The sequence below is a fragment of the Strix aluco genome, chromosome 2 (assembly GCF_031877795.1).
Source record: "Strix aluco isolate bStrAlu1 chromosome 2, bStrAlu1.hap1, whole genome shotgun sequence".
In the NCBI taxonomy this organism is placed as follows: domain Eukaryota; kingdom Metazoa; phylum Chordata; class Aves; order Strigiformes; family Strigidae; genus Strix; species Strix aluco.
The window spans coordinates 53,347,674-53,362,425 of NC_133932.1; the positions used below are offsets into that span (position 1 = coordinate 53,347,674).

The 14,752-nt window shown below is 41.7% G+C and overlaps 1 protein-coding gene across 6 annotated transcripts in view; it reads left to right on the plus strand.

Moving 5' to 3' along the window:
- Nucleotides 1-1,019: 1,019 nt before the first annotated feature.
- AP1S2 (adaptor related protein complex 1 subunit sigma 2) overlaps nucleotides 1,020-14,752 on the plus strand; it is a 32,588-nt gene continuing 18,855 nt past the window's right edge. For all 6 annotated transcript variants that reach the window (XR_012621950.1, XR_012621953.1, XR_012621952.1 and 3 more), the window contains exons 1-4: nucleotides 1,020-1,247; nucleotides 2,621-2,799; nucleotides 10,300-10,408; nucleotides 11,328-11,465. Coding sequence is in view for 2 of the 6 variants with exons in the window: in XM_074814746.1 (XP_074670847.1) it covers nucleotides 2,621-2,799; nucleotides 10,300-10,408; nucleotides 11,328-11,465 (426 nt within the window). In the remaining 4 variants the exon portion in view is untranslated. The remainder of the gene's footprint in view (nucleotides 1,248-2,620; nucleotides 2,800-10,299; nucleotides 10,409-11,327; nucleotides 11,466-14,752) is intronic.

A 14,752-nucleotide genomic window follows, 5' to 3' on the forward strand; every position in this document is an offset into this window, starting at 1 on the left:
TAAAATTTCACTATGCATTTTCAGTCTATCTCTCTTAGAACTAAAAAAAACCCCAAACGTCCAACCAACCAAAACCCCAAATCAAGCACCTCTTTAGCTGCAAACCGAAAAAAAGTGTCGATGAAACACAACACCGCTAAATATATGACGGCGGCTCAGCCTGCGAATCTAATTACCGCTCGCAATCAAGGTGACTCTGGGGAAAAAACTTCCCGGCCCCGGCCCCGGCCCCAGCCCCGGCCCCGGCCCCAGCCCCGGCCCCGCTCCCCACACACCGCGGCCTGCCCCGCACCGCGGCCCGCCCCCCCCCGAGGCGAACCCCCCGCCCCGCGCGCGCATCTGCCTCCACCCCCCCACGCGGGGCGCGCACGTGCTGGAAGGAAACACGGCGCGGCGCAGGCGCGCTCCGGAAGCCCCGCCTTTCACCCCCCGCCTCTGGGCGGGGGCGGCGGGAGAAGGAGTCTCCATCTCCGGGCGCTTGATTGACTGATGTCATTTCCCCAAGTCCGTGCTTCGCCAGCCCATTGGCTGCTTGCAGACCGCTATCTGCATCGCGCTTCCTGGTTGGCTGTTGCCGCGCCGGCTGTTGTCCTATCCTAATTCGGGCCACGCGGATTATGTTCTCTAACCCCGCCTTCTGCCCCAGCCCCTCCCACCGCCGCCGCCGGCCCCGCCTTCGCCGCCTTTTCCTCCCTCTCATTGGACAATACCGTGCTCCGCTCCTCCCGCCCACCGCTGCGCTGAGCTCCCCCATTGGGTGGCGACGAGCTCCCTCAGGTTCCCCCCGCGCTCGCGGCACTGCTCATGCGCTCAGCTCGGCGCCCCACCACCAAGTTGTGTCGGTTCCCCGTCCCCGCGCCCCCCCCCCCGCCGCCGCGAGCCGCCGATCTAATAAAGTTTTGTTCGGGGAGAAACGGGGGGGGTGGGGGGGAACGGCGGCGGCCACGGGCCCCGCCCCCTTCCGTCCTTCCCCGCCTCCGCCTGGGAGAGGCGTCCGCCAGCCCGGCCCCGCCCCGACCTGCCCGAGCGGGGTGGGGGGGGAAGGGGAACCGTTGAGGCGCGCGCGCGCTCGCGCCGAGCTTGAGCCGGCGGCAGCTCCCCTCCCCTCCCCGCCCTCCCCTCCCTCCTTGCTCTCCCCTCAGTCCCGCTCGGCAGCCGCGGCGGCAGCAGTAGCAGCAGCAGCCGCCTGGGTAGCGGTGCCGCGTCCTCCTGCTCCTCCTCCTCCTCGTCCTCCCCGCTGGGGCACGGTGAGCACAGCCGCGTGGAGACGGGCTCGCCGCCCGCCCCCCCCCCTCACCGCGCCGGGATGCGGAGCCGTGGGGGGCGCGACGGGACGCGGGAGGGGTTCTCGGTTCTCCCTGCCCGGGTGGCGGGACCCCTCCTCTCCAGCCCGCCCCGGGGAGCGGCCGGGGGAGGGGGCGGCCGGCCGGCGGCTTCTCCCTTTCGCCAGCCCGCAACGTGCGGGCAGACGGTGGCGAGCCGGGCGCAGCCCCGGCGGCCGTGCTTCGCGCCGCTCCGCACCCCGGGCTGGGACGGGCGGCGGCTGCCCCTCGCCCGGTGAAGGAGAGGGAGCGGAGCGGGCGCCGCTCTCCTCAGGGGTCGAGGCGGGCCCGCACCTCTGCGGCCGGCGGCGCGTCTCAGGCGGCCCGTCACCGCTCCCGCCTGGGGAGGAGCCGTGGCGGCTGCTCGGGGACGGCGGGTAGCCGGCAGCGGGTGTTGTGGCGGCGGTGCCGGCCCGGAGCGCTGCCCCCACGGACGGAGCGCCCCAGCACCGCCGGGCTTCGGAGCCGCCGCCGCTGCTGCTGCCGCCGCCTCTTGTCTGTGCTGGTGCTGGTCGGAGTTGTCACCCGGGACTAGGCTGGGCTTTCTCATCGTATTTCACGTCTGTCATATCGCCTGGGAAACTTCCTCAGCCCGATACAACTTTGAACAAAAAGGAAAAAAAAAAGCCATTTCCTTTAATGTTACAGCTGCTGGAAAACACTGCCGACAAGTTCCTCTTAAAATATAATTGCAACATCACTGCTTTAGAGGAAGCGAGACCTGGAACATAGGACCGCAGGGAAAGCACTTAATCGCTACTCCTTTTGTGTAATGTGAGAAAAGACTAGGCTTTTCTATGCCGTAGGACTCTCCGTTGGGAGATTTAATGCCTTTTAAAGTATTCTGAGGCTTTTCAGAAAGATCTTAAGTGCAAATTGCTCCTGCTGTACGGCTCTAATCCGGTGAATTGGAAATGAGTTTGGGTGTTTGAAGAGACTGCTGTGCTGTTTTTTTGTCATTTTCTGTAGTAAACGTAAATGCAACCATAGCAGTGCCGGACACGGTTTGTGTGAAATAGGGGTGTATTCACTCGCTACCTGGTGGTTCTAACATCCGTTTCTGAAACTTGTCTGCGTTTTCTAGTATTTTTGCTTTGACTGACCTTGTTCAGCAGAACCCTTTGTATTATTGCTGCTTCCAAATCTTGTGTAACATCTGCCACCGCTGTAGAAATACATAATGTAGTTAGGGTTTTGGATGGCTATCTTGCTTCCTGTTTGGTTTTCCTCACAGAAATCTTTTTATAACTAAGAGACTGAGATTAATCCTTTTTTTCTTCCTCCTTCTAATTCAACAGATGCAGTTTATGTTGCTTTTTAGTCGCCAGGGGAAACTGAGACTCCAGAAGTGGTATGTCCCATTATCTGACAAAGAAAAGAAGAAAATCACAAGGGAACTTGTTCAAACAGTATTAGCTCGAAAACCGAAAATGTGCAGCTTCCTGGAGTGGAGAGACCTGAAGATTGTCTACAAAAGGTTGTTCTGTCTCACTAACCTCGTAATTGCCATACATCACAAACAGTGTAATAAGTAGCAAGAAAATCATGAAGGTTGATTTTTTTCCCCCCCCCCTTTCCCCTTTCCCCGCCCCCCCCCCCCCCCTCCCCTCCCCTCTGCTGGTTATGGAGAAGACTGACTTTTCCCTTGAATCTAATTTGATAACCAAGTAGGAATCATTCATGTGTGGAAAATCACTCATGCGTTTAGAAATGTGCTGAAGAAAAGAAATGAGGTTTCCTTCTACTTTCATAAGGAGTGGTGGTTCTTGGTTTTATGTTTAGATTCACATGGTACATAAATGTGTACAAATATGAAGCATATAAGATTTAATAGGTGATAAAAACTAAATTTTATAAACATTTACCTCAGGCAATGACTTCATAAATCACCTGAAAATGTAACTTGCATTTAAATGCTCATAGAAATAAGGAAATTATTTTTCAGAGTACCTAGTTTCTTTTTTTGTTGTTTTTTTTGTTATTTTTTTGCTATGAATACAAAAAGGCATTTCTCCTAATCAAAGAAATCATGGCTAGCTTTCTTTTGGTGGAAGTGCTGTATAATTTTCTTTGCAATAGTTTCATTTATCAGTTGTTCCTAACTTTTCTGGAAGTATTGGGCAAGCATTTTTTAGCTTTGCGCTGATCTTTAGAATGCATTACAATGTAGCGGTGTGGACATAATTTTCTCCACAAATAACTAATCTTCAGCCTGATTTTGTAGCCTGCATCTCTGCCAGCTAAAGCTGGTGCTATGAAACCTTGAGTTACCTCGTTTCCCTAGTTAGTTATAAACTTCAGAAGGTTTATGCATTCTTACTTTCTCATTGATACAGTAAAGAATTTGTGCCCTACAATAAATACTGCAGTAGTCTCTCTGTAGGTAGGACAGAGAGAACTGGAGCTGAAATGAAGAGTTTGTAACTTTGTTCCAGTGTACCAAATGGGTAGAATCGACAAAGTTTAGGTGTTTTAAGTCCTGGTTTCATACATATATGAGTGCATGTAACATCATGCACATGAATGTTACCAGTCTGTGTAACGCATGTAGTTCTTTAATATGGGGAGGAGGAAAGAGGAGGAACAATGCGTAAGGCTGTGCTTAAAGAAAGCGTACACAGTTTTTCCTTCTGCCTCTTGATTTCCTCACAAAACTTCTTGTCCGTACATGTACTTCCTCAAATGCTTTGTGTGCTCCCTTAAGCCATAATGCCTGCAAGTGCTCTTTCAGCTGGGTTTTTAGGGGACTAGATCAGAAAAATTAGGCCTGAGTAGGCCAGTCGGTTCCCTTTCTTCCCAGTCCTGAACAGCGGTAGCTCTTCTGGTGGTGAGGTGATTCCACACAGCTGCTTTCACTTCCTGTCTGTTTATTGCTGTTAACAACTGCTTGTCCTTTTGTGTCTAGGAAACTGGTGGAAATTTGGGTATGACTGTTGAGTGCTGAAAGTTGTGATGTTCATGCATCTCAGTAGCGTGCTGTGGCTCCTGTGATCCAGGAGAATGAAGACATTTGCTGGGAGATGTATCCAGGCCATTTTGGGCTGGGTGTAGACTGTAGCCCATCTGCTAGACTGCTGGTGTGCACAGCTGACTGCAGTAGCCTACTTCACTATCTGCAAACCAATCTGGCACAGTTAGCCTATGAAATCTTGCATAAGATTAGCTTGTATCAAGCTAATGAACATCTCAAATCTTGGTTTACTTTTGCTTTTTTGGCATGTTTCGTTAGGCTAAAACATCGCCAGAAGGACTGGGTCTAAGAGGTGATAGTTTAAATTTCTGTATCTGATAACATTAACAGCTTTTAGGTTTGTGGGGCTTTTTTCAATCATCACACCGTAATTAGAGTTGATGAGTACCAACTAGTGTGATTTCTTTGAAATGGGAGATCTGTTATAGCTCAGAAGTAGATAATCCCAAGATGACAACCGTAATAGTTGAAGTCTAACAGTTTCTGAAAGGTGGGTGGCTAAAAGAGAAACACATCCACAGGAACTTTATGTGGTTTGTGAAATTGCAAAAGATGTTCCCAATTGCCCACAGACAAAAGACTCTTGAGCCTCTCAGTGTAAGATCTGTTCTTGTCTGATTTATTACTGGGAAGGATCTGAACCTCCTGGTGCAAATGTTTTTCAGTAAAAGCTATAAATAAAGTATGTGCATAGTGCTATGGTACCTGTTGTATATGCATATTGCTATTATGAGTCTTAAATTGCTGAAATTGATGTGCTGTTCTTGTTTTTAGAGTGTATTTACTGTCAACATGTAAGAGAATTGACCTAGATATTGCAACTCAAAGAATGGTTGGCATTATTAGAAGTATACTCAAGGGTCTCATTGATGTACCTTTTTGCAAGAACAGAATGAACTCAAATGCAAAATTGGCAAGCCAGTAGCTTCTGCTGCCTTCTGATCCTTAACATTATCAAGAAAGCTGGATGGTTTTGATTAGCCTCCTTAACTCTGTAGCATTTCATCCTTATAAGATGCTTTCTGAATGAAACTTCAAGAACACAGAATTAAGTGTTTTAAAATCCATCTGAATGTGTGACTAACTTCTATTTTCCTTGGTTTCATACATGTAGCATAGATAATGGCTGCAAAATAGGGTCAGTTGTTGCCGCCTTAATTTTTTTCTGTAGTGCTATGAAACACAGATGGAAGGTGCCCTGCTTTTGACATGGCTCATGAATTGGGATGTATGTATTCTGTAGCTGGTTTGGAAGAGAGTTTTTCAGCCTGGTAGACACCAGAAGGTTGAAAAAGGATGTGAGCTTCTAACCTCCAGAGACAAATAGAGATTTGAAGTGACTTGCTGGAAAAAAAAAATTCAAATGTGGGAAACCAACAACAATTGCACTTTATGAAAATAGGGAGGAAGTCATCTGCAGACAGCTGATTAGAAACTTGGCAAACATAGTTAATGGCTGCTTTTCATATTTTGTCATTTTAAAAACTAACTGTAGTGGTATTGGAGCATATAGAGCAGAAGTTCATGCACCTTTCCCCTTGTGGCAGAGAAATGTGTTAAATGTTAAAATTTCTAATTTTACTTTAAAAAAAAAAAGGAGCTTAGGATGTGATTCCCCACCCCCACCCCTGAAGATCTCAGCTGTTCGCTATTTTAGCTTCTGGCAGTATGAGTTATTTTCATTGTGTAGTATACTGCAGTCAAAATCAGAAATTACAGAATAACTGTTTTTATCTAAATTTTACTTTGTTAGCATTTGGTTAACTGAGATCATGGGACTTGGTTATTATTGACTGGTAATTTGATTAAGGATTGTGGCTTTGGTTTTGTGTGTCAGTTTGGAATTGTATTTGTAGTATAAAGTTATAAAACTGTCATAGCTTGTGCTGCCCTTAATGTTGTGGCAATCGTCTTTAACATAAAATAACCATAATCGTAGGTTACATTAAAGACTTAGGGAAAAATAAGTTTTACAAGTTTCTTATCCTCCTGCCCACTGAAAGAAATAACGAAATAGCCCAGTCTGCAAGTAGTGAGCCTCTTAGCTCAAAGTATTGTGAACTGAAGGTGAAGTCATGTGGCTAGGGGTATGTGCCCAGCAGTTGACATGATCTGTCTGTCTTTATGTACATCTAAGGTGCCAGTTGTATCTGTTAAATATGTTACTATGGTGTTGATTAGGTGGCTCTGTGAAACTTACTGAATGTGAGGATTATGGTGAATTAGGTACTTGTGTTTGATTATTTTAACCTGATCAGGGCCTCTTTGTAGAGGATTCTAGTTCATGTGGCACTAGGAGGACCTCAGCATCAAAAAGCAGCAGCTTTTTCTTAAGAGGATTACCATACCAAGCTTTTGTTAATTTCTAAAACTACTGGGGGGTATAGCCTTGCTGAAATGAGAAACTGTAAAAGAAATGCTTCACTTATTCTTAAGTTAAATGTGTTATTGTTGTGGATTTATGTATCATTGACTGAATAGTGACTGATCAGCCTGTCCTAGAGTCTCAGAACTTCTTGTTTTATTAAAGAAATGTGTAAGTTTTTTGGAGGAGAAAAAAATCTTTTTCCAAACACAACTTTTTAGTGGTCCCAGTTTTCACTGGGTCACCTATCACCAACCCATAGATTCCTGGGCTCCCTTAAAGCATCTGTCTGCTTGGTTGTCATTTGCCGTTCAGCTCTGCTCCTGCCGAACTCTGTAAGCTTTAAATTTCTTCAGTTAGGATCTACATGCAAAGTGAGTTAGGTGCTGACAGATTAACGGCTTGCAGCTTTAGCTGGTGACAAACTTCCAGGGATTACTTCCAGCAGGTGTTCTCTCATCTAGTAGGAGAACACCCCTGAACTGGTAGGATTTGCAAGTTATGTTCTGCCCACAGCAGCTGGATCTCCCAGCAGTTACTGAACCTGGCTGTGAGCAGTGCACTAGCAGAGAACTCTGCCTGCCAATTCTGAGGCTTCCCACTACTGAACTATTGCAACTACTGAGAGGGAGCTTCATGAATTTGGTTCCTATCACAAAAAAAAACCCCTAAGGTTAACTGTCTGAAGGCAGGAATTTGTGTAATTATTTACGCCTCCTGTGTTCCCTTTTTGGTCTTTTATTCTGTACTACATTTTGAGGTGATATTTTCCAAACTATTTTTGGTCTCTGTTTTTGGTCCCCTTTCTGCTATGTGGAGGATGTTTATCATAAAATATTTCCCTAAATGAGTGTAAGCAGCTGGGTTGGGTCTGAAGATTCTGTGAATAATACCTAGAGACACCCCCCCCCCCCCCCCCCATTACAATAGGAATAAAAAGGGCAGATTGTTTCTTACAGACTGCATGACATTTGCTGCTGTGTGATGTGGCATACTTGACTATCAGGATTTGCCTTTTCATTGGGTGCATATGAAAGACAGGCTTCTGTCAGGCTCATTAGGAAGAAACAATGCTTCTGCAGAGCAGAAATCTTTTTCAGCCAAGTACAGTAATCTACTTGTCTTTGTATGGACATTCTCCATGTAAGCTTCTACACTTGGCAAAACCTCTTGTTTATCTGCTGTAGACTATATGTGGACACTTTTCTGAAGCTCTGGCCTGCAGAGAAAAAAAATTACAATAAACTATTGCCTTTGAGAATTTGTGTCTGGAGAAAAGTATACCTTTGTAGTATGCTCAAGCCCTTTGCAATGATGGCTGACTTGTTTATACTCATCCACTATTTGCCATGTAGGCTTATTGAATCTGCATTTGTTGGGTTTTTTTTGTTGGTTTTTTTGTTGAGTAGTGATCCATTAGTCACAGTTGCTACTGAAAAAACAGTTTGAAAAATATTTTCTGTATATAATGATAGATACCTAGGTCTCCATTTTGTGTTAAGATGCTACTGTGTAGTGTCTGTTTTTTTGGTATTCTTTCTCCAAAGCTGCAGTAGGAAGAGCTTGAATATGTAGTCTAGTCACTAGGGGCCAAATAAAGTCTTTGAAAAGTATGCTACGTTTTCTTTTAAATGAGGACACTGAGAGCAGACCACTTCGTAGGAAAGTGTTTTATGTTAGGTAGTCTGTCTCCCTCTCTCTCCCACCCTCATTTCCGGGTATTTGCATAGAATAGTTCAGTGCATCAGGAGACTCTTAAGTAGTAGGGAAGCACAAAGGGACTGCCCCGTGTGGATAAATTTCAAATATTTGAGTCAAACTTGATTTGATAAGGTCTGCTGGTATGTGATTCAACCTGTGTTTAAGCACTGTAATGGAACAGTTTAACTATACTTCATAATCAGTGCTGCTTATCTGAATATGAAGAAAGCTTTGTTTAGATGGATTTGGCCTGAGTGCTGGTAATTAGCATAAATGTCAACTAATGTGCCAAGCTCTTTTTTTCTATAATGAAATACGATAACATGAAGTTTGACTTACAGATTCCTCAGTAGGTTTGAAAACGTTTTACTTTATAGTATCACTTCCAATATTTTTTTTAAATAGCTTTATCTAAAAGATGCGTTATACAAATTGAATCTTGCAAGCTGCTACAATGACTGTAAGTGTCCTTGAAAAATTAGGGAGGCACAAACACAACAGTGTAAAATCCAAAGAACTGTGCTCAGATAGGACTTCTGATGTGCTGGTCACCATGGTAAAGAGATGAAAGAGCAAGGGAGTTAGTGTTAAGTCCTAATGGAGGTAATGGAGGTGTCTAGTCTCCCCCCCCCCCCCCCATCATGTTTTGTGGTAGGATGGAAAGAAATTGTAGGCAGTAATTTTTTTTTTTGTAATAGTTGAAACCTTTGGATAGAAGTTTTTCTGATTAGTTGTTCATGGTGAAGCCATAGCAGTTTGACTTCGAGCAGAGTGGGGGAATGTTCAGGTCATAAGTGATGCTAGGTGAGTGGCTGGGAGACAAATTTGAACATACTACAAAATACAACATTTTTTTGCAGGACTTCTAGCCAAAAATCCTGACAATTTCTTTGTGAGCTTACAAAGTCCCAGCTGATAAAATATGCCTAACACTTAAAAGGTGTATGCAATTCTGTGTGTGGGAAACAAATATGCATCTTAAACTTGGCATTCACATCTCAATGACTTATTTTTTCAAAAGGTCTGGCTACTCAGAGTGCTTAATGTGGCCAGTTGTGCTCTCTAAACAGCCAAACAAAAGCTGTTTCTGGTTCAATTATCAGTTACAACAGGTGTTACTTGAAATCTCATTTGTGCCATGTGTGTCTGTATGGCATATGGTTTGGGCACTTTAGAAAAGCCTAAATGGGTTTTTCAGCTTTCATTCCTGTTTTGTTTTTGCATCAGCTTTTTTAAACATGACTTGAACGAGTGTCTGGTAGAGCAGAGTAGAACTTGATGGTCTTTTTGTTAAATTGGAACTCAAGATCATACCTGAAGTAAAGAATTCCCTGTCTTCCATGGTGTAAGTGGATTGCTAGAAACTAGCTGATGGCCTCTCCTTAGTCTGATACTAGGACAGTTGTTAGTAACTGAGTTGTTGACTTAATAGCCATTGGAGTATATGACAGTAGTGTTAGTTTTGGAGATTTTAGGGCATTTGTTAAATTCTCTATAAAGACCAAATCCCAATTGATAATTAAATTTACTTTTCCCAAAGCGTTTTCTATAGTTTTTAATCTCTCTGTGTGTAGCTTGTGTGATAAAAATTTAAGATTGAATCTCTTGATTAATATACCAGTGTTTGGATTTGATAGTAGAGGAAGTATCTTGCCTTAGAACTCTAACAGGAGGCCAAAAAATCAAATACATTTCCAGCCACCTCTTAGGCTAATTTAATTCTGTCAGCTAAAGGATGGTGAAGACTGAAGTCTTGCTTGACTTGAGGAGGGAGATCCCTATTGTACATGCATACGTCTGCAGGTCTTTCAACCATTCTTTGGCAGAACTTGCATGGCTGTTGATTTAGAGTAACTGTATCCTAAACTTGAGTATGTAATACATCTCATGTGCATTCATTTTGCTCATGTTCTAACTTCAGGATTGTTTTGTTATTACAGATATGCAAGTCTCTATTTTTGCTGTGCTATTGAAGATCAGGACAATGAACTAATAACTCTGGAAATAATTCATCGCTATGTAGAACTTCTTGACAAGTATTTTGGCAGTGTGAGTTAGTATTTTCTTTTTAATTTTTATATATTCACAGTCTCTTTATATTATATCATTTTGTTTTATGCCCACAGTACTTCTAAAAAACATAATCAACTAGCCGTTGAAAAGGTGCATCTAATGCATTTTATGTTGTTTGCTTGGCCAAATTAAACTGTTAAAATACAAAAATAAATCATTAATTTTGGAGAAAAACTGCTATTAATCTGGTGTTAATTGCCTGTATTTATTTCATTTCCTAGTAGTCTCACTTGAGGTCAGATAAAATCTTATCCTTAGCTTTCTGTCTAGGCACCCAGCTTTCCTTCTCCCTGGCACTGCTCTAGGGCGCTTCTGACATTTGTTTCTGAAGGAGGCAGTTGGTTGTGAACTGGCAGGAGTGGTAAGGAAAGAGAAGACAGATATCTGCTTAGCCAGATAACAAACACAAACAACTGCAGTAATGTGCATTAGCACTCTTAGAAAAACTGCTGTTTATCCTTCTGCCTTCATAGTCCTTCTGACTAGGAAATGCATAGAATGAATAAGAAATTTGAGATGATTGTGTTTTCATATTTTTCTGTAAGATTGTATAATCTGCCTTTGGATACTGCAGGCAGGAAGAATTTTTAGAGGGATATTCTCGTGCCTCATGAAGAGCCACACTATACTGATGGTTGGGAATTGAACCCTTTTTAACAACGAAAACGTTTCTCAAAGAGGTTGCTGTAACTCAAGCAAAAAAACGTTTTTTAAATTTTATTTTTCCTCAAAGGACTGATTTTTTTTTTTTTTGTAGCCCCATTTCTTAAAAGGTGGTAGCTTGAGGCTAACATCTTGATTTGGTGAAGCTGTGAACAAGTTAAGTTTTGTGAGAGGATATACCTCAACAGATAGTATCCTCCCACATTGCAATAATGCTTTATGTTCTTTTTAGGTATGTGAACTTGATATCATCTTCAATTTTGAAAAAGCCTATTTTATTCTGGATGAGTTCCTTTTAGGAGGGGAAGTTCAGGAGACTTCCAAGAAAAATGTTCTCAAAGCCATTGAACAGGCAGATCTTCTACAGGAGGTAAGCAAATTCAACTTCTCTGGCCAAAGCATCAGCATGGTAGGCTGTGAGTCAAAAAAGCTCCTGTTTCTATAAGCTTGTAGAAGGTGCTTTTTAGCATGCTTAGCATGTAGTTTCTAGTTATTTGTCGTAATTGTGCAATATGATGATGTTACCTGCTCTTTTCATTTTGTTTGGCATGTGTATAATCTGTGACTTTTGTATTTTGCTAGAAATGCAAGTGGCTGTTTTATGTGTATACTTAGATAATTATAGTTCATGCTGTTTTAACTTAGTTCACGTGTCTTTCATTTCTTCTCTTTATTAATCAACCATTAGCTTTTTGTCATACCTGATGCATGTTCACTTCTTTACTGTTTCATTGCTGAAATCCAGAAACTAGACTCTCTTCTTTGAGACTCGTTCAGGCATAGTTCTTACTCTAAAGACCTGCCTTTCTGCTATAGGTTGCTTACTCTGGAACGTTTCTGGTTTTTAAGTTGACAAAGCAGTAATAGTAATGCTGTAGAAACATACAGAATGACGTATAAGAACATATGTTTTTTCACTTTGAATGCTTTTGTTGTTCATTACTAACTTTGAAGACAGAGTGCACCTCTACTGTTTTTCTTTGGAAAACATTTGATGGGAAGGGGTTCAGTGATAGAGAAAAATTTAGTATCATTTCCTCATGTTTCTCCATCCTATGCTGTTTTTTTGGGGGGGGTGGGGTGGGTGTTCTGTGTGGGTTTTTTTGGTGTTAAACTGAAATGCTGTAGTCTTGAGGTCAGTGTTAAGGTCCTTTAATGTCTAAATGGAAGTCACAAAATTCTGGTGTGCTAGAGGAGCCATCAGTCTTGTGTGCAAGTCAGTGGAATGTACGTTTTAACAGGGATGATGAACCTTAATTTTTTTAAATGTAATGAGGTTCACTGGTAAGAATCTACATAAATGTAGGCTCCTCTGTTTCCCCCCTCATGTGAACCTTCAATTTGTTATTTCATCCTGTGAGTTAATCGCTTAATTCTCATATGAATGTTCTGTGTTCCACTTGGTACTCTTTTTTTGTTGAACATGGTCTTAATAGGATGGGGAAACACATAATGTTCTTTATCCTTGTAGTTGTGTTTGTAATCCTTTCAGAGTACAGGCAAATCCACAGCACGTTAAAGTTCTTGTCTGTCAACCCCTAGTTAGTGTCATGAAGGAGGTCAGCCATTACACACAGATTTGCTACCCTGTTTTTCTAGGAAGGAAATAGATGCACTTATTTACTGCTTGTGTTCTGATGCAGTTTTTCTTGAGCCCTCTTTTACTCTTAGAAGGACTTATCTTAACCAGAAGTCCTGTTCACAAAGGGGAGGGGGAAATAATCCGTTTATTCTGTTAAAATCTTATGTTCTTCTTCATATGAAAACAGATCTAACAAATTAGTTATTTATTTCAGTCTGTCTCCTGCAAATGTACTGTTAATTATACATAGAATAGAATTACTATTTTTTTTCTTGTTCTCACTGGTTTTGAATTTTATTTTCACCATTTTCTTAGGGCTCTTCTAAAGCAAAAATGCATTCTAGTTCTAGGAATTACTGATATTCTGTTTAAATAATTAGCATTCTCTTTTTAGACTTAATATAACTTCAAGTTAAAAATTTTATGCAAAAGGAAGTATCACTTTTTCAATGAGAGATTTTTCCCTTGCACTGATAGCTTTACTCTGGTTACGGTTCCTTTCCCCATCTCTGAGATTTTCTGTTCTGTCAAGGTTTATTAAATCTTTCTGATTAAATTGGAATGTAACAGTTTATTACAGCACCACTGTAGTCTTACGTTTGATTTTTATGTTTTTCATTCTTCATTATATTGACTGTTGATCAAGTATAAAACTATATGTCTGATTTTTAGTTTATAAAACCTGTAAAAGTCTGAATTCATATTTAAATTGAGCTTCCAATAAAGTTGGACTCTTTCTGCAGAGGTTTCTGTATCAACTGCTGCTATGTGCATGCTGAGTTTGATGAAGAGGGTTGTTAAAATAATAGTTTGTCACAACTGGAGACTTTTTGGTACTTTCAGTTAATTTCTGCTTCCCAGAATACTTCCAAGCTACTGGAATGAAATGTGGTTTGATTCCAAATGCAAACCATTTATAGCAGGGTGGTTGTGTGTTTGTTTTTGACCATGTCAGATTCTAATTATGTGCAACAAAAGGACTTTTATTTGGCCCTGAATACTTATATTGCCTAACTTAAAAATTACTAATCAGTGTTGAATACACAACGTTATTAATTAGTAATGCTACATACATTAATGTATGAAGCACCTTAAAGATTAAAAGCTGTACAGAATACTTATACAAAGGAAAATCATTACAAATACATTAAGGGGCTATTTATGTGATGTTAAAAGAAAATATGCAGAGGCATAAATTGCTGAATAGTGAATTAGTTCTTAATAGCCTTGCCTACTTGTATTTTCTGTGGCAGTTTTCCAGGATGTACTTCTGTTTCTGAGCACCTACTTCAGTTTGTCATTAAGTTCTTGGTGCTGTGCAGTTCACTTACTGCTAGAGTTTGTGTGACTGAAACATAGGAACTTTTTAAGCCTTTTTCACCTCCAGTTTCTTGTTAGCTCTTCAATAATGTACTCAGTTCAAATATTCATTCCTTACACCACCGTCACCCCCATTTATTACCAGCTGATAACTTACCAATAGTCAGTTGTCAATACTGGCTGTGTTAACCATATGACTGGTAGTAAAAACTAATTATTCCAGTGCTTCCATGCTTCCTTATAAATCTATTGCTAGAAATACATCTGTTCAAAAGAATGCTGTCCCGTGTCTTGTTTGATAATTTTATATCGTTTACTGTAGAAATTTTAAATACTTAACTAGTGATTACAAAGGCATGCCTTTCTAAAAAAGGTGGTTTTTTTGCTTGTGTGAACAACTCAGTTATACTGAGAGAAGAAAATGGGTAAATGCAGTATGTTGTTGCATGAGTTATATACACTTGTGTGGATCAGCTAAAAATCCTGTGCATGATTTCATTATACTTATTTTTAAAGTGCATGAAGCTAGCAACAAAATATGTTCTATGCAAAAGAGAGGATCTGTTTTTTTTTTTCTCTCAAGTCTAATTGTTGTGTTTTTATTTGATGGTCCAGGTAATTCAGTATGGTGCTTGGAAGTTCATGGTTATTTACTGTGCTGAAACACTAAAATTAAGGAGTTAATAATTCTAACATCTAAACCAGGCAGTTATATAGTATATTGTATGTATTTAAAAGCAAATCTATACAGATTC